The sequence below is a fragment of the Carassius gibelio genome, chromosome B9 (genome assembly GCF_023724105.1).
Source record: "Carassius gibelio isolate Cgi1373 ecotype wild population from Czech Republic chromosome B9, carGib1.2-hapl.c, whole genome shotgun sequence".
In the NCBI taxonomy this organism is placed as follows: domain Eukaryota; kingdom Metazoa; phylum Chordata; class Actinopteri; order Cypriniformes; family Cyprinidae; genus Carassius; species Carassius gibelio.
The window spans coordinates 4780503-4799567 of record NC_068404.1 but is presented as its reverse complement, the minus strand read 5'-3'; the positions used below and the strand labels follow the sequence as shown (position 1 = coordinate 4799567).

The 19065-nt window shown below is 37.7% G+C and overlaps 1 protein-coding gene across 15 annotated transcripts in view; it reads right to left on the bottom strand.

Annotated features, from left to right (window-relative positions):
• The window catches only part of osbpl6 (oxysterol binding protein-like 6), a 73682-nt gene that overhangs the window by 28124 nt on the left and 26493 nt on the right, over window positions 1–19065 (bottom strand). For 10 of the 15 annotated variants that reach the window (XR_008155076.1, XM_052564817.1, XM_052564815.1 and 7 more), the window contains exons 8-16: window positions 18871–18974; window positions 18239–18331; window positions 15444–15476; window positions 6065–6233; window positions 5552–5682; window positions 5321–5428; window positions 3041–3178; window positions 1517–1604; window positions 326–579 (exon numbers count right to left, since the gene is read on the bottom strand). Coding sequence is in view for 14 of the 15 variants with exons in the window: in XM_052564817.1 (XP_052420777.1) it covers window positions 326–579; window positions 1517–1604; window positions 3041–3178; window positions 5321–5428; window positions 5552–5682; window positions 6065–6233; window positions 15444–15476; window positions 18239–18331; window positions 18871–18974 (1118 nt within the window). In the remaining variant the exon portion in view is untranslated. The remainder of the gene's footprint in view (window positions 1–325; window positions 580–1516; window positions 1605–3040; window positions 3179–5320; window positions 5429–5551; window positions 5683–6064; window positions 6234–15443; window positions 15477–18238; window positions 18332–18870; window positions 18975–19065) is intronic. The other 5 variants (XM_052564822.1, XM_052564823.1, XM_052564825.1 and 2 more) reach the window with 3 other exon arrangements.

The following is a 19065-nucleotide window of genomic DNA, read 5'->3' as shown; positions in this document are numbered from 1 at the left end:
AGTAATCCATGGAGAAGAGATTTTTGTGCATCAAGCAGGCACATTTCACCTTCCACTGACCATAATTGATAAATGTTTACATGTGACTTAAACTTAAATCTGTTCATCATATAAAGTGACTGTGTCTTTTCAGAAAGACACGGAGTAAACCGCTTGATTCTTGATGATTTTTTTGGAATAGTTTTTTAGTGGAGGAATAGATATTTTGCAGTTTTATTTGTGTTTTAAACAAAAGTGTAATGGGTTTGGAACGACATGGAAATGAGCTACTGATGAGAGAATGAGTATTTTAGGGTGAGCTGTCCCTTTAAGAGCTGGAGCGTACCATGCGTTCGTAGGGGTCGTCGGTTTGAGCTGCTTTATCCAGCAGCTCTGTGTACTCCAGCTCCTCACACATGTGCTGCAGTGTGTTCAGCGGCTCGTTCAGCTCCACTGGCATGGACACTTTCGACAGGTCTTTCCCGATGTTGTTCTTCAGGATGTTCCACAGGTTAATGTTGGAAGTGTCAGGGGCGGGAGCAGGGAGACACGTACGTCTACCGTTACGAAACGCACCACTGGCCAGATCACCGTTGGGCACTGAGGGAGAAACACAAAGATACGCGACGGATAACAGGGTTGCACCATTTACTGAGCATCAACATCAGGGTTTATCTAGTTAACTGAAACTAAAACTAAAACCATAAAAACATTGTCATCCCTTGAAATAAAATATTAAATCATGTAAATTTGTTTATTCATGCAGACTGCCAAGGCAACATTTCTCATTTTCATTTACTTCATGCACTAAAAATAACTAAAAATAAATAAAAACTACATGTATATTGAAATGAAAACACACACAAAAAAAAAAAAAAAAAAAAACTAAACTAAAAATGGAAAACCTAAAATAAAAAAAATTCTAAATTTATACAAGCTAAATTAGTACCTCATTAATTCTACAGTGACACTTTCTGCAATAGAATGATAGTGATACTTTAATTAATTCAAAACTAATTTCGTAACTATTTTCGTAACACCCATAATTCTACAGTATATTACATAAATAAAATAAAATGTAACTATTGTAATGTGAATATACATATAAATGTGATTAAGTTTCCTGAAAATAACATCAAAATGCAAACTAAAACAAAACTAAACACTCAGTTCAAAAAGGTCCTAAAACAATCTTTACATTTTTTTAATATTTAAATAATTTTGTCTTTTATTTTGGTTTTGGGATGAAATATGACCCCAACATGCTCTTGGCAGATATTTTGATATTCATATTACAGCAGTCATAAATTGACTTGCTTTACATTACACACTGTAGATAATATATTATATGTGTGTTTGTGAGAGGATTTGTCTTTCAGTTCATGCGTGTGAATTTGTGTGTGTGTGTGTGTTTGGATCTATTGGAGGGAGAGAGCGTGTGTGTGTGTGTGTGTAACACAAAGGTCATGTGTCTCATCAGGACGGCATCCTGCTCTAATGAACGGAACAAAACGAAGAGGAGGGAGAGCGATCTTACTCTGTCTGGAAACGTTATCTGTGACGCTGGCGTTGTCCTCTGAAATGTTATCACTCACATCACTGATGTAAGACTCGTCATCAGAAGCCTGAGGGAGAGAGAGATGATGTTACTCACTGTCTTTCATTTGGCGCAGTGCTGACTAACCGTAAAATGTGTGTGTGTGTGTATGTGTAATGACCTACTGCAGTGCAGTGTGCAAGTATACAAATAAACAAACAGAGCATGCTTACACAGATGACGCTGACTGCTGGTAATTTCGATGATTCACTTGAGCTTGAATGTGTACAAGTCTGAACTTTTTTGTCTTGGTTGGTGATGGTTTCCACAAAAAATATTAAGTAGCACAACTGTTTCCAACATTGATAATAAATGTTTCTTTAGCAGCTCATTATATGAGAATGATTTCTGAAGCATCATGTGACACTGAAGACTGGAGCAATGATGCTGAAAATTCAGCTTTAATCACAGAAATAAATGATACTTTAAATGTATAACAATAGAAAACCGTTGAAAACCATGAATCAATCTTTTCCGGTATTTATTTCAGCAGATCATATTAACATGAATCTTATCATTACTCTCATTTTTTCATTTAAACAGTAAACCTCTGTTGTGCAGCACTTTGTTTGCCAAAATATAAAAGGGTTCAATTTTCATTTGATTAGGATAAATGAAATTAATGTATTATGTCTTCATCTGATTTCCAGAAAAAATAAGAAGAACGTTTTATAGGACCATATTATTGTTTAAAAAGGAACTGTGGTTGTGGTTCTTAATTTCTTTTAATTAATACACCATTTGTAAACTGATGTTTGCTCTTCACTTTTTAGAAATATCAATACAATTTGTATTAAAACAATATTCACTGAATGTAATAATAAAAAAATTATAATCTAATGGAGAGCTTGAGAATCGAAATCGAATCGAATCAGGACATCTGATCGATACCAAGCCCTATATATATATATGGGTTGCTTGGGTTGTTACCGACATCTGGTAAAAAAAAAAAATCTTGTCAACAGCAACTTTAGAACTGTATCAACTGGGAAAAATGGTGACGTGTTCAATACTTATTTTACTTGCTGTATATATATATATATATATATATATATATATATATATATATATATATATATATATATATATGTGTGTGTATATTTATAATACACACACACACACATTTTTTTTTGTGAAAAGTGTGTTCATCCCATAGACGTGATGATTTTTATTTTGTACAAACTGTATATTCTCACCTAACCCTAACAGGAAACTTTGTGCATTTTTATTTCTCAAAAAAACTAATTCTGTATGATTTATAAGCGTTTTAAAAAATGGGGACATGGGCTATGTCCTCATAAGTCACCCTCTCCTTGTAATACCTGTGTCATACCCATGTCATTATACAGAGTAGTGTCCTGATATGTCACAAAAACAAGAGCACACACACACACACACACACACACATTACATGTATATATAAATTACGTTTAACATTAACACACACACAAACAGACTTCTCACCTCATTCTCTGATGAACTGGCGGACAGAAGCACCTCTTGAGCGTCGAAGAACTCAGACACGGACTCTGACATGGAGAGTCTGCTCTCATTGGACACCTGCTGAGAGAGAGGGATGCCCACGTGGAGCGGCTCACCTGCCTACAAAACACACAAACATACACCATTAAAGGATTACTTCAGCGTGTCACTTAAAGATTTGTTTTTGTAGATCTACAGTACAAACCCGATTCCATAAAAGTTGTGAATCTGCACAAATTGTGAATAAAAACAGAATGCAATGATGCAGAAGTTTCAAATTTCTATATTTTGATCAGAATACAACATAGATGGCATATCAAATGTTTAAACTGAGAAAATGTATCATTTTAAGGGAAAAATAAGTTGATTTTAAATTTCACGGCATCAACACATCTCAAAAAAAGTTGGGACAAGGCCATGTTTACCACTGTGGGGCATCCCCTCTTATTTTTATAACAGTCTGCAAATTTCTGGGGACCGACAAGTTGCTCAAGTTTTGGAATAGGAATGTTTTCCAAATCTTGTCTAATACAGGCTTCTAGTTGCTCAACTGTCTTAGGTCTTCTTTGTTGCATCTTCCTCTTTATGATGCGCCAAATGTCCAGAAAGACCTGGACTGCAGCTGGCCGTTTCAGTACCCGGATCCTTCTTCTACGCAGCCATGATGATGTAATTGATGCAGTATATGTTCTGGCATTGTCATGTTGGAAAATGCAAGGTCTTCTCTGAAAGAGACGCCGTCTGGATGGGAGCATATGTTGTTCTAGAACTTGGATATACCTTTCAGCATTGATGGTGCCTTTCCAGATGTGTAAGCTGCCCATGCCACACACACTCATGCAACTCCATACCATCAGAGATGCAGGCTTCTGAACTGAGCGCTGATAACATCTTGGGTTGTCCTTGTCCTCTTTAGTCCAGATGACATGGCGTCCCAGTTTTCCAAAAAGAACTTCACATTTTGATTTGTTTGATCACTGAACAGTTTTCCACTTTGCCACTGTCCATTTTAAATGAGCCTTGGCCCAGAGAAAACACCTGTGCTTCTGGATCATGTTTAGATACGGCTTCTTTTTTGACCTATAGAGTTTCAGCCAGCAACGGCGAATGTCACGGTGGATTGTGTTCACCAACAATGTTTTCTGGAAGTATTCCTGATCCCATGTTATGATTTCCATTACAGTATCATTCCTGTATGTGATGCAGTGCCGTCTAAGGGCCTGAAGATCACGGGCATCCAGAACTGTTTTCTGGCCTTGACCCTTAAGCACAGAGATTGTTCCAGATTCTCTGAATCTTTGGATGATATTATGCACTGTAGATGATGATAACTTCAAACTACTTTCTGATATTGCGCCACTATTTTTCGCCGCAGCATTGGGGGAATTGGTGATCCTCTGCCCATCTTGACTTCTGAGAGACACTGCTACTCTGAGAGGATCTTTTTATACCCAATCATGTTTCCAATTGACCTAGTAAGTTGCAAATTGGTCCTCCAGCTGATCTTTATATGTATTTATATGTATATGTATGATCTTTACCTGTCCCAACTTTTTAGGAATATGTAGCTCTCATGAAATCCAAAATGAGCCAATATTTGGCATAACATTTCAAAATGGTCTCACTTTCAACATTTGATATGTTATCTATATTATATTTTGAATAAAATAAAAGTTTATGAGATTTGCAAATTATTCCATTCCTTTTTTACTCACAATTTGTACAGTGTCCCAACTTTTTTGGAATCGGGTTCGTAAAATTTATCAGAGGCAGCCACTTTTACTCAAGGCCATCGCACAAACATATACAACCTGATGTGAGGAGCACAAAAGCTGAATGATTTAAGTCCTGTAGAAAGTGAAAGCCTTGAGACACAATGTCTGCTGCCGATAGTTAAACACATGGTTGATCAGTACGAGCAGCTATCTCGTGGGACTCATTATATCTAATTATTGCTCTGTTTGGTTGTATTGCAGCCAAAGTTTATGAAGCCAGAGTACTGAGTGTCACTTTCTATCGGTTGCATCCTTTAAGGATCGAAACGAGAGCAAATGTAAGAGATTTCAGGCTTAAACAGTGACTGTCTTCATCATCAAGAAAATGGGTGATTGAACCTGTAGGTCCAGGTGGTTTTATGCTCTTCTCAACCATAAGAAGGGACAATCTGATCCACATATCCTGACCTGCCAATTGAAGCGTCATCCACATACAAAACATTTCACATTAGGAACTCAAATGGTTTGGAGCAGAAGAATATCAGACCTCGTCAGGACTGCTGATGATGTTCACACTGACGACCTGTTCAGACAGAACCGACTCAGAGTGGATCCGGCTCAGACGGGTCTTGAGCTCAGCATTCTGGGACAAGGCCTAGACAACACAACCATTCAGAAAATTGTAAACATTAATGTAAAAGTCTCTGTTGAAAGTCTTACTCAAAACATACAGCAATCAATGAAGACATGAATGAAGCGTGTGGTGGGCGGAGCTGACCTGTGACAGGGAGCGGCGGAGGGTTATAATCTGATTTGATTGGCCGGTCTGCTCCTGTTCCATCAACACCTGTTTAATCTTCTCCTTCTCTATGGCCACAGTGTTGAAGGCAGACTTCAGAAGAGAGTGCACTGCAACAGAAACACACACAGGTTCATACTGAGTACAGGCTGTGTCTCCGATTCAGATCCTCTGACTGTCTGAAGCAGTGTTTGACATATCCAGTGAACCTCCAATAATAATAAAAAAAAATATATGCGTCCTTACTCCTGACTACTTGTCTAATTTTAGTCTTGCAAACGTGTACACAACACTGAAACAGTAACAGTGAGCTCACAGATTGTTTACGCCCCAATTGTTTTTCTTCACTTTTTCAAAATTGGTAACTTTAGAGTTTGTGAATATTTTTAATCAATTCACACACACACAAAAATAATCTCTGATTAAAAACACAAAATTTCTCTTTCCATGGCAATGTAGATCCAGTGACACTGGCATGAACGCTTTGTTCACCTTTTTGCGCAACTAGGCAGAAATCCTCCTGCAGTTTGATGTAGTCACTGGCGCTGTCGATACTGTCAGTCAGACGTGTGACCGGGGTTTGATAATCAGCCAGCTCCGCACATAGGTTAGGATTAGAGGAGTGGAGACGCACTTGAGACATACTTGCACTCAGAGGAACCTGAAACACACACACACACACTACAGTGAGACAGAAGTGATCCCAGACAGAGACTTGGGATAACCAGCGACGCGGGCCTCTGAACACAGCCCTCTCAGAGTTGAGTGATTCCATGGACTGAGGAAAAAACACACATCTGAAGTTTAGATTAGATGAGTATAGTTCAGTTAGATATTAGTAAAGCATTAACAGACACACAAAAACACACATCAAGCCAAGCAGTGTAAAGTTTAGCTCACAGGTCAACGGTTTTAAGTTAATTCATACTTCACCACAGGATGACATGAACCACCAGCATGCATTAATGTGTTAACATGACTCAAAACAACAATCAGATAATCATACAAAGTCAACACAGGCTTTACAGCACTTAGTTGTAAGTAGAGGTGGCTGTATCAGAACAAAACCCTATCATTCAGAGCTGCTGACATCCAGTTTATTTTAAAACTTTGTTCAAAACCTTTTTACTGCACCAATTGTATGCTTTGAATTTAAGGATGCAGATAAGATCAGAGTCTGCTCTCATTTAGTTGACTCACTCAACATCTCATTATGGTACGGTACATGCAACTGTGTGGCCATTCATAAAGCCTTACACAAGCCTTACACTAGACCACTTGTCAGTGCACTAGGGGTCTCAATTACAGTCCTCGCATACCACTGCTCTGCATATTTTGCATGTTTCTCTTATTTAACGCACTGGATTCAAATAACCAGCTCATTAGAAGAGAGCGCCGTGAACAAACTGTGTTCACAGTGACATGGTCCCTACTCACGGAGCAGAGGAAGTACATTGAAGTTTAATTCACTTCAGAACATTTATTTAAGGATTTGCACTACACCACTGCCTGCAGCATCTTCACACACAGACTAAACTTAATAGAGAAGTGTGAAGTATGACATAATACCTTTGTAAATAAAAACTATTTAAATTCATGTCTTGTGCACTTTCAGTGCCCTGTTAATGACACATATAGGTCCCTTTGGACCGGAATTATGGTGAAATATCCTGTGATGTCTACTTTGCAGGGTACTTATGGTCGAATAGAACAAACGTCTGAAGCAATACCAAACGTGCAGAGCAGTGGTATGCGAGGACTGGAATAGAGAACCATTGCATTAGGGCATTGGTTCCCAACCCTGGTCATGGAGTAACCACAAGTCTTCACATTCTGTATGGTTACCAAATCAACATATGTCCTTAGTACACTCACGAGAAAATCTAGAGTTACTATTTATTTGGCTGTCAATTTTGACCAATTTTGGTGAGTAAAATACCCTTTTGTTCTTTTTTTCTATGGCAAGGTTTCTACAAGGTTTACAGTAGAGTACAGTAAGTTGAGTGTTTCTTATAGATAAGGGTGGGCAACTCTGGCCCTCGAGGTCCAATGTCTTACAGAGTTTAGATTCAACCTTAATCAAACACATGTGAACAATCTAGTACAGGTCTTCAGGATGTTACACATAGGAGAGTTTGATCAGGGTTGGAGCTAAACTCTGAAGGACAGAGGACTTCAAGAACCAGAGTTACCCACCCCAGCTGTCACAGACAGATAACAATGTGCTTTCTTGAAAACAGGCTCACCAACATTGAACAGAGAGAAGATATCATTTCACTGACCAGCCAAACATTCATGGCTTCCATAAAGACTTGTCTCCAAACAGGATCTCACCATCTGTCTAGTGTTCTAAGGCACTGCTGTCAATTGCTTGCTCTCATTACCACATTCCCTTTCCGAGGGTGATTCACAGAACAAAACACCTTGCAGGGAAGGTGTGCCCGCATTCATGGTGAGTGAGGTCTTCACTCCTTTAGAGGACTGGGTTCACCTTCTCACCTAGACTGAGGACCAATAATCAGGGTCATTGTTGGGGGGAATATTGTCTGGGATGAAAGGCCACTAATGTCTTCTATTAGTCTAGTTTGTTTTAGGCAGAGCGGCAACTTTATCAAAAAGGAATGAGGCATTTTCCCTGTTTCCTTGATTTGTGCATCAATATTCTGAATCTCTGAAATTTTCTTTGTGCCACTGTACTCAACAAGACAGTCCAATCATGTAACAGGCAACGTGCTGTCCAGTGGTGAAAGGACATGCTTCACTGCACACATCTGCTGCACACTACGGCTTCATCGGACATGACACAACAAATACCAAAAGTAAACCAATAGCCGCATGCTATTTATGATGTACTGATACAAAGTTCAAATTATTTTCAACGGTTGCATTGTATCGAGGCAGACATGGTGTCAGTATAGTTTGTCAGTACAGTCAGCACAATATCAGACTGAAAAGTTAGTGTCTAGTGTCTGTGAATATTTAACTGCAAAAAGACTATTTAAATACAAATCTTCATGTTCTGCATGTTCATTTGATTACCAGACAATACACAAAACGAAATTTGTGAAAAAAATTTTTTTATTCATTTTTATTATTTATTCATTTTAGATGTTTACATTCGTAAAAGCTGTACTTCCTGCATAAATCTGCACCTGTTGGATTGGCAGTAGCTTGCTTGCCCTACACTTTGCTTGTTTATTTTCTTAATTAAAGTTTATATATATATATATATATATATATATATATATATATATATATATATATATATATATATATATATATATATATATATTTTTTCAACATTGAGAACCGTGACGCCATTGTGTCATATCGAACAGAGCCTTGTAATCAATGTATAGTTACAAGCACTAAGGTTGTTCATAATCATACTAAAAAAAGTTGTTGACAAAGTTTGCATTCATGGGGCGACACTTCAAGGATCCAGCATTCATGTTGTAACAGAAGAGGATAAGATTTCTGAATAGCCTGAACCAGTTCTGAACACTGGTGTCCTTTTTCCTTTGTCTGAGTCTAAGAATCATTGCAGTGGAACTGTTAGAACTACTTTTGAGAGAGACTTTAAAAGAGGGGTGACTTCTTCGAAGTTGACTCCCTCCAGATATTTCTGCAGATATGCTCAATGACTAAAGCAATTTACATTTGGAGAAACAAGAGTCTCTTGGAAGGTAGTTCAATGATGGGATGAACCACAGAGTTCACCATGACAGACACGTTTATGCATGACTGGGGATTTGTTAAAAGGACATGGCATTCCTGTTGAAAAAACGGCATGAATTTGTTAGGTATATTTTGAAGCGTTTCTGCTGATTTGATCTGGTTTAAGCTGGTCCTTAGCTAGTAATGAGCTGTTTAAGCTGGTCTTTAGCTGGTCATGTGCTGGCCCTGAGCAGGAGCTAGTTGCTTTGACCAGCTAAGGACCATCTTAAACCAGCATTTCTACCAGTCAGCTGTAATCTTCCCACTCTGAATAGAATTAGATTGGGCTGGAGGAGAGTGGTGAAGCTAGCCCCACTATGACCAGGGAATCAATCCATAATTTAGGGTAAAAAGTGTGAATGTTAAAATAGCTTTAATTTCTCTGGTACAATGGGAATTACTTCACCACCATTCACAATATTTAAATATTAGTATTAAAGGGCCATGAAACCCCAAACAATTTTTTTGTAGATTTCAGCAGAGATGTTTGTGCTGCACATCATAGAAGACAATGTTGGCATCCGTTCATTAAAATTTTTGGAGAGAACTGGTTAATATTTGCGTTATTTTCATCTTCCCGGTTTAAAATCTACATTGTCTTGACGTCACAATTTGTGACATGGCAAAGGACTATAATACTTTAATAATGCATTGGTGTCTCATAATTATTGATGAGACAGTGTGCTCTTATCTTATAAGACACTTCATTTAATTATTCACAATAACATGTTGACTTGCTATGACAGACTCTTTAGACTGTGAGATTGCGTACATTAGTGATAGATGCACGTTCATGGATCGAAAGTTTTTTTTTTTCACTTTGTAATAGAATTTATCACAAATGTGATTTATTCACAGTGTGTAAACCAGTATTTACATCTCTTTGATGCAATCTATCAAAAGGTTTATATAATCGCTGCAAATAAATATTAGAGGTGCTACAGCGTGTTCATATATTTTCGATGCAGAGTGCAAATGCAAATTCAAATGGATGTGCATTTATTTGTGTTTTTAACTTCCCTCTTCCCCATCCACTCCGCAGTGCACCATGCCTATTTTTGTAGCATTTTTCAAAACTGTGTTGAAAACTAGAAATGTTCCAATACCACTTTTTCCAGTACTTGGCCGATATAGATACTTTTATTTTTGGTACTTGCCGATACCGACTACCAATACCGGTATTTTCACTGTATTAGTACTTTTTTTATGTTGGGTACAGAACCAAACAAATTTGTATAATGTTAGTTGGTTAACTTAGATATAGCTTCTTGTTATTTTCACACTTAATTGTGCCATTAAAAGTAGTTACCTTCCCTGTTGATTTTTTTGCTGTATGGTACATCAAGTTTAATTTAATAGCATTTGAGATGCTCCATTGCAGCGGCTCTGTACTGTAATAATGGTCTAATAATGCAGGGAACCACTCGTTATAAATCTTTCAGAAATATAATTAGTGTTTTTTTTCAAGAAACGTGCTGCGATTTAAATTTCAAAGCGACTTGTATAATCCAGAAATACTCATGAAGCAATTAAAACACATTTGTATTGATGCAGAATGAGAGGTACACGTACAGTACAGCCTAGCGCATTTACACTGGCTTATAGTTTCACTTTTGCCATAAAGTCGTGTAGCCTTATGCTTAAGGCTGAAAATAAATGTTTATAGTAAAAGTTACTATAAATGTTTTTTATTTATTTACAATTTAGTTTTAATCCAAATGATGATTTACTAAGATAGCGAACATCAAATATCAAGCAACAGAAGTGTGCTCTCTCTCTCTCCCTCTCTCTCCCTACCCTTAAGTAACTTGCATTATTTTAACTTGTTTTGACATATCCGACCAAACTACAAACTCTCCAGTGATGTCTGTGAGAAAGAGATAATAACTTGATAATAATGTGCGCCACGCATGCTCAATCCACTCAGTGTGCTTTGTTTATTAGCTCGTGCACTTCAGCTATACTGGTGTTGTCACGATCATTAGCTGGAGTGCCCATGAGCTTCAATAGAAGGCACTCCACTCAGGACTCATTCTGAACTCCATTTCCCATCCTGCCTCATTCCTGGTACTGATTGCACATGCACACCTGCTTCTGATTTCACACCTGCATCTGATTACACACCTGCAGCTAATACACACACACCCATATAAGCAGCACACTCACTCCACCACATTGCAAAGTCTTCCATTAGGTTGTTATTTGACTTAAAATAATTAAACCATTATGCCTTTATAACCTAAGCAGATGATTCCATCATGAAATTTCAATAGGGTGGATATCAAGGCTGTCTGATATAAGATTACTACCCACATTCCCCACAGAGATGCATGTCAGTGAGCTGAAGAGTGTTTCTATTAATCCTGCATGCTTCAGGTTCACATCTTATCTGAGATAACTTTACACCCAATCTGGCATTTGTCCCTACTGCATCAAAATGGGGTTTTCTAGTTTGGAATTACAAATCCTTTCTTTTCATCCAACCCCATTCAGGTGTGGGGAGAAGAAGAGATGTACTGTTTATATCTGGTGGATGGTGTGCAGTCATTTTGTGTGTTTTGCAAATCCAGCAAGAGGTACAACAATCTAAAACACTTTTCGCACCTAGGACTGTCGCTGTTACAACCTCATCACCGCAGTGTTTGGTTGCCACCACGCTTGTCTACTGCCATCGGCACGTGACGTCACGCACTCTATAACAAGCATTATATGAAGTTTGATAAATGAAAGATGTTAACAAGAAACAATTCCTTCAAAGAGAGTTCGTGCAGACAAGGAATTAATGTGCTTGCATGGCGGCGGAACAGTGAACAATGTCTACACAGAACATTTGGGGCCCTACTTTAACGATCTAAATGCAATTTTTTAAACGTAACATGCAATAAACCAATCAGAGTCTCATCTTCCATTCTCTTTAAGAGCCAGTTGTGCTCGTGCCATGACTGATTTGCTATTTACATGGTGGAATTTTGCAAGCGCAAATACCGTACGCGTCTCTGAGATGAAATGGACCTGTTTGAGTGCAAGCAAATAGATAGCCTAATTCTAATACATGCGATGGCTATCCATTATGACATGTAGGCATTTATATATACAATATTGTTCAAAATAATAGCAGTACAATGTGACTAACCAGAATAATCAAGGTTTTTAGTATATTTTTTATTGCTACGTGGCAAACAAGTTTCCAGTAGGTTCAGTAGATTCTCAGAAAACAAACAAGACCCAGCATTCATGATATGCACGCTCTTAAGGCTGTGCAATTGGGCAATTAGTTGAAAGGGGTGTGTTCAAAAAAATAGCAGTGTCTACCTTTGACTGTACAAACTCAAAACTATTTTGTACAAACATTTTTTTTTTCCTGGGATTTAGCAATCCTGTGAATCACTAAACTAATATTTAGTTGTATGACCACAGTTTTTTAAAACTGCTTGACATCTGTGTGGCATGGAGTCAACCAACTTGTGGCACCTCTCAGCTGTTATTCCACTCCATGATTCTTTAACAACATTCCACAATTCATTCACATTTCTTGGTTTTGCTTCAGAAACAGCATTTTTGATATCACCCCACAAGTTCTCAATTGGATTAAGGTCTGGAGATTGGGCTGGCCACTCCATAACATTAATTTTGTTGGTTTGGAACCAAGACTTTGCCCGTTTACTAGTGTGTTTTGGGTCATTGTCTTGTTGAAACAACCATTTCAAGGGCATGTCCTCTTCAGCATAGGGCAACATGACCTCTTCAAGTATTTTAACATATGCAAACTGATCCATGATCCCTGGTATGCGATAAATAGGCCCAACACCATAGTAGGAGAAACATGCCCATATCATGATGCTTGCACCTCCATGCTTCACTGTCTTCACTGTGTACTGTGGCTTGAATTCAGAGTTTGGGGGTCGTCTCACAAACTGCCTGTGGCCCTTGGACCCAAAAAGAACAATTTTACTCTCATCAGTCCACAAAATGTTCCTCCATTTCTCTTTAGGCCAGTTGATGTGTTCTTTGGCAAATTGTAACCTCTTCTGCACATGCCTTTTTTTTAACAGAGGGACTTTGTGGGGGATTCTTGAAAATAGATTAGCTTCACACAGACATCTTCTAACTGTCACAGTACTTACAGGTAACTCCAGACTGTCTTTGATCATCCTGGAGGTGATCATTGGCTGAGCCTTTGCCATTCTGGTTATTCTTCTATCCATTTTGATGGTTGTCTTCCGTTTTCTTCCACGTCTCTCTGGTTTTGCTCTCCATTTTAAGGCATTGGAGATCATTTTAGCTGAACAGCCTATCATTTTTTGCACCTCTTTATAGGTTTTCCCCTCTCTAATCAACTTTTTAATCAAAGTACGCTGTTCTTCTGAACAATGTCTTGAACGACCCATTTTCCTCAGCTTTCAAATGCATGTTCAACAAGTGTTGGCTTCATCCTTAAATAGGGGCCACCTGATTCACACCTGTTTCTTCACAAAATTGATGACCTCAGTGATTGAATGCCACACTGCTATTTTTTTGAACACACCCCTTTCAACTAATTCAACTAATTGCCCAATTGCACAGCCTTAAGAGCATGCATATCATGAATGCTGGGTCTCATTTGTTTTCTGAGAATCTACTGAACCTACTGGTAACTTGTTTGCCAAGTAGCAATAAAAAAATATACGAAAAACCTTGATTATTCTGGTTAGTCACATTGTACTGCTATTATTTTGAACAATACTGTATGTATATATATATATATATATATATATATATATATATATATATATATAAACAAAAAATTCTTATGCATTGCAATCCTTTACATTTTTTATATTTCCCTGTTGTTAAGTAGCATGTACGTGCGTTGTGGACCCGCCTATACTAACAAGCTCTTTAAATAAAAAATAAAAAAACATTGCACCAGACTTTAGACCAAGTTTGCGTTGGTCAATGGCGCAGTCTATTTTCATCTCCTTAAAAAAGCAATTCGCCAGCAATGCACCTGAACACACCTCTTTTTTAGACCAGCACGCCCATGGTGCGCACAAATGGGTGCAAATGCATTTGTGCTGGAAAATATTGATATTTATTTTAGTGTTTTGCAGGCTGCATATTCACTGTGCTAAAATAAACACGAGCTGACGAGTTAAATTGGGTGTGTAAGATGAGTGATACGGTGCTGAGCTGCTCCAGGACAGTTTTGAAAACCATTTCAAAGGCATGTTCTTAAATGTAACTCTCATAAAATATATTAAATGCATGCATAGTGTTAAGGCAGATTTAATCACCTTTTTGGGAACTCCATGACTCAACTGACCTTGACATTGCATGCACATTGTTTATTTCGTGCTTTGATATGAAAGAATACAGGCTACCATGTATGAAACGTCTTACTATATATATTAATTATATAGGCCTATATATATATTTATATCAACACCGTTTCACCAGTGGTAGTTGGTCCATTACCACATTGGTGGTAAAAAGCTGCCACCGTCACAGCCCTAGTCTCACCAGTTAAGGGAATCCATCAAGATGCATTATTAATTAAAAGTCCTGTTTATAGGCATCTCAAAAGAAGACCTGTTTACTGGTTGATTGGGCTTCCCCTTCAAATGTTGGTGAAATTTTATAGCCTAGAACTCATTAAAGCCAATGCAATGCTAAAAGCAGGGACTTGAAGGGAAAGAATAGTTCAATCAAAAGAGAAATGCTTTTTTTCATCATTCACTCACCATCTTGTTGTTCCAAAACTGCATACCTTTTTGGGGTTTGGGCATGTGCAGGTGACCTTATTTTAATATCTTTACAAATGTTTGTCATATCCAACAATGAGATGTCAAACAAGTGGACTATAAGTGAACTACTGGTTACAATTGTAACCCCAGTTTACTGAGAAACAGCCTGAATGTATGATGGTATAGAGTTTTATGGACTGCAATACAGATGTGTGTCCAAAGAGAGTCTGGATAGCCCCATATCCCTCTCATCTCCCTCAGAGAACATGGGTTACAACAGTAACCTAAAGCTATTCCTAAAAAGGTCACACTGACATAATGTTTTGCAGAGAGAATGTAAAGCAGCACTGCATGCAAGGGGTTGAGAGACTACAGCATGGTGATGTCATAGTGTAACACCAAGATGACATCACAGTGAAGGTTCTGCTTACTTTAGCACAGTGAGACTGGGGAAGTGGCTGGACCTGGGGTGAACACAAGAGCCAGATACATATTTAACCAAACACACCTCAAGAGTTACTCAAACACACATCCTATTATTGTCAACAACACAGAAAACCTTCCCCGTTTATTACGGATGGCCTTTTTAGGGAATGAAAACAATAGGGTCTATCAATAGCATATGTGGATCTGTCCAGTAACACTTTTTTATTTATTTTTTTGTCACTCAGTTTAAAAACAAGCTAAAAATTCCCCAAGTAAAAAGTCATATATTTAAAATGCATTTATTTAATGCTAAGTATAGTTCCAATCTATTAACATATTTACTGACATATTCATTGAGACTGATCTACAAATTATAATTAAACTGTATTTGGAGTACTACTTGTGAACAATGCTAATTTCTTTATAGAAAGCCTAAAATTAGTTTTAATGTCACTACTGATGAGGATTCTATGATATTTTAATAATATCCGTCTTTAAATGCAATAGTGCCTAATCACTCGATCAAATATCCCTCATTTAATCTTTAGTTGGACTTCAGCAATTCTTCCACACAATTAAAGTGCATTATTAGTTGTTCAAAAGTACAACATTAGTTGTTCCAATTTAGCTGACTTTAAGAATAACAAAAGAACAACTGCATTATGCCTTTACAAGTACATAAATATGTAAATGTATTTGTACTATAATTAGCATGAAATAAACACATTTCAAACACATTTTAGCATATTTATTTTTCACTAGGTTGGTTTTACAGTAATGCACTTATGATGAATGTCTATGGGGCATACATTCTTTCAAACAACATAATTTTACACATGCAGCTTTGGTATCAAATGTATTGTGCCTTGCATATAAGTTTTATGTTTTCTGAGTTGTTCTGAGCTGTGTTTTAATTTTAATTAATGATCCAAATAAATGACACCAAAACATTTATGAGGAAATCAAACAGAAATGCCCAGTCCCTTTCGCTCACACTCTTTTGTCTCTAGCAATCCATTATAAATGAAAAAAGTCCTTTAAACCATGGTCGATGCACTGTTAAAGGTGCAGAAACAGTTTAAATGGTTTATAATGGATCCACTGAGTCAAATGTCAGGCCTTCAGAGTGTTAGACCGCAGCAGGCGGTGCCCTCTGATGCTTTGGCTGAGGTTAAGGACTGCAATAATGAGGATGTTCAGAGGGTAAGTGAACATGCATGTGTGCGTGAAGGTTAAGGAAACTGACACACACTAAACTCTATCAGCTGCAGTCCCTGCTGCATTGAGACCGTGCGTCAAATTCACTAAACAATTGAGCCACTTGGTCATGCCATGCAGGCACATTTTTGTCATTTTAAACTGATGCAGATGCCTGAATTGCAATGTTGGAACTAGAGCCCTGCATTTCAGCATGGGCCTGATGGGCCTAAATTTGTAACACCCCTCGGGCCGGGCTTCAGGGCCAATTTTCACTTCATAATTCAGACACGGGCCAGGCCTCAGGCCTGTTTTAGGCTTCTCCTAATTTTTATATTTTAGACATCCATCAATAAATGATTAAAAATAAATGCCATGCTGGTGGAAACAACACGAGACCGTGCTACTGCGACTGTCAAGAGCAGCTATGTTTAGTGTCCCGCAGAAGCAGCAGAAGGGTTTTGCATTCAAATGCACAAAAGAATAAAGCTTGCTGCAAAGCCCCAGCAATAGTAATTACCATGAATGTGTTGGGGGGAAAAGCAAGGAGATAATTGAATTATTTACTAATAAAATAGTGTTTTCTAAGTTCATGTCACAAAGATGAAGATGATAAAGCCATCTCTTCACTGGACGCGCCTTTAGACAGAAGTGCATCTTTACAGATTATGATTATAATGAAAGAGTTTTTGTTTTCGATTTGTTTTATTTAATTAAGTAATCATTTAAAGCTTTTATAGATATATTTGACATGTCTGTGAGGCATGTATTCGCTGAATGTATTTTTCTGAAGTGCTCCTGTTCAAGACGAGACGGCAGAAAGTGCATCATGTTTGTTTTCTTTATTTTATAAAAGCACAATATTTTGTTGATATTGTGAGTGCACACAAATAAAAGACCCTTTACCGTTACAAATTATGTATTACTCTTACCTTTATGAGCAAAAGTGCAAAGTGCAGTTTAGCTTCCTCTCTCCGCACAAACTTGGATATAACGCACTTTCACTATAGTGCAGATTTAACGTTTAAACACTGTTAGGTGATTGAACTGTTTTAGTAGGTATATCTAGATTTGATTTTAGGCAAGTCATGATGGCTTGAGAAGGCAAAGTTGACCAAACATAGGTTATGATCAGCTCCCTGTCTGCCGCTGGCAGCTTGGTCATTACTCTAAAAAACAAAAACTTATATTTAATGAACAAAAAATGCTACAAACGTTTTTCTAAATATATATATATATTGTCATTGCATACAAAACTGAACTATTTATCAGCTGAAAGCAGTAGTTTAAGCCATTTTGGGAGAAAGGGGAAAAAAGATGGGCTCGGGCCTAAATTTGAAGCGGGTGCAGGGCTCTAGTTGGAACAATGCTATACTGTCTCAATAAAGTACGCCAGATTGTTGTAGTCAGATATGGCTTCTATAACTCAGAACCAGTATGCAAGAATAGTAATTGCCCAATTTTCTGGCCATGTTTGCACTGTTACCCGATTTGCATAATTTTGGTGAATCAGATGCTAAAACGATGCAATATGTTCAATAAATAATAAATATTTAATAGTAAATTCCTCTCAGTGTTGACTGTGGGTGTTGTGAAGATGTACCTGCTGTTGCAATTTAGCATCTTTGCTGACACTTTTAGTCCTCCATCTTCTGCTGACCCGCTTTTCTTTCTTTGTCAAATTTACACAGTTACTCTAAATTACATGGACACATAGACACAGGCAAAGCAAAGGGGTGAAAGGGTTAATAGCAGAAAACTGAAGCACCGAAGCCATTGGCAGTAACAAAAGAAAGTGTTTTAAATGTGTAATGAGATTTTATTTAATCAGAAGAGACGATGAGAATGACATCAGTGAAAATACTGAAGGTTGAATTATGCTGTTGTGTTGGAGGGGTTGAAATTAGTTTGAGGGGTTAGTACAGTAGTATAATGTCTGAATTATCTAAAGCTGCTGTATATATTATAGATCTGCATTACACTCTCAACCAATTCCCAATACAGCTATGTAGAGTGATTTATTTTACTTGTACAACCCAATGAAATGTCCGGGTATTAAGCGAATGTAAACAGATGGGATAAAACATCAGATACTGTTGGTGTCAGAACCTGTAAATAGGTTTACAGTGGAGGCGCAGCCAAAGAGAAACACAATCTGTCTACAACACAATCTGTACATATACTAGAAGCTGTGTGTGTGTGTGTGTGTGTGTGTGTGTGTGTGTGTGGATATACCTGCATGTCGGCGAAGTTGGGAGCTGACTGCGTCCTTTGTAAGATCTCCAGACTTTGCAGCAGTTGACTCAATTCTAAAAGACTAGACTGGCAGTAGGCAAGTTCTGAAACACAAACACACATGTTGACTTCTGCAGGTTTGTGTGAGACACAAATTCAGTTTTTTAAAAATACAACAGAGGATCAACTATACAA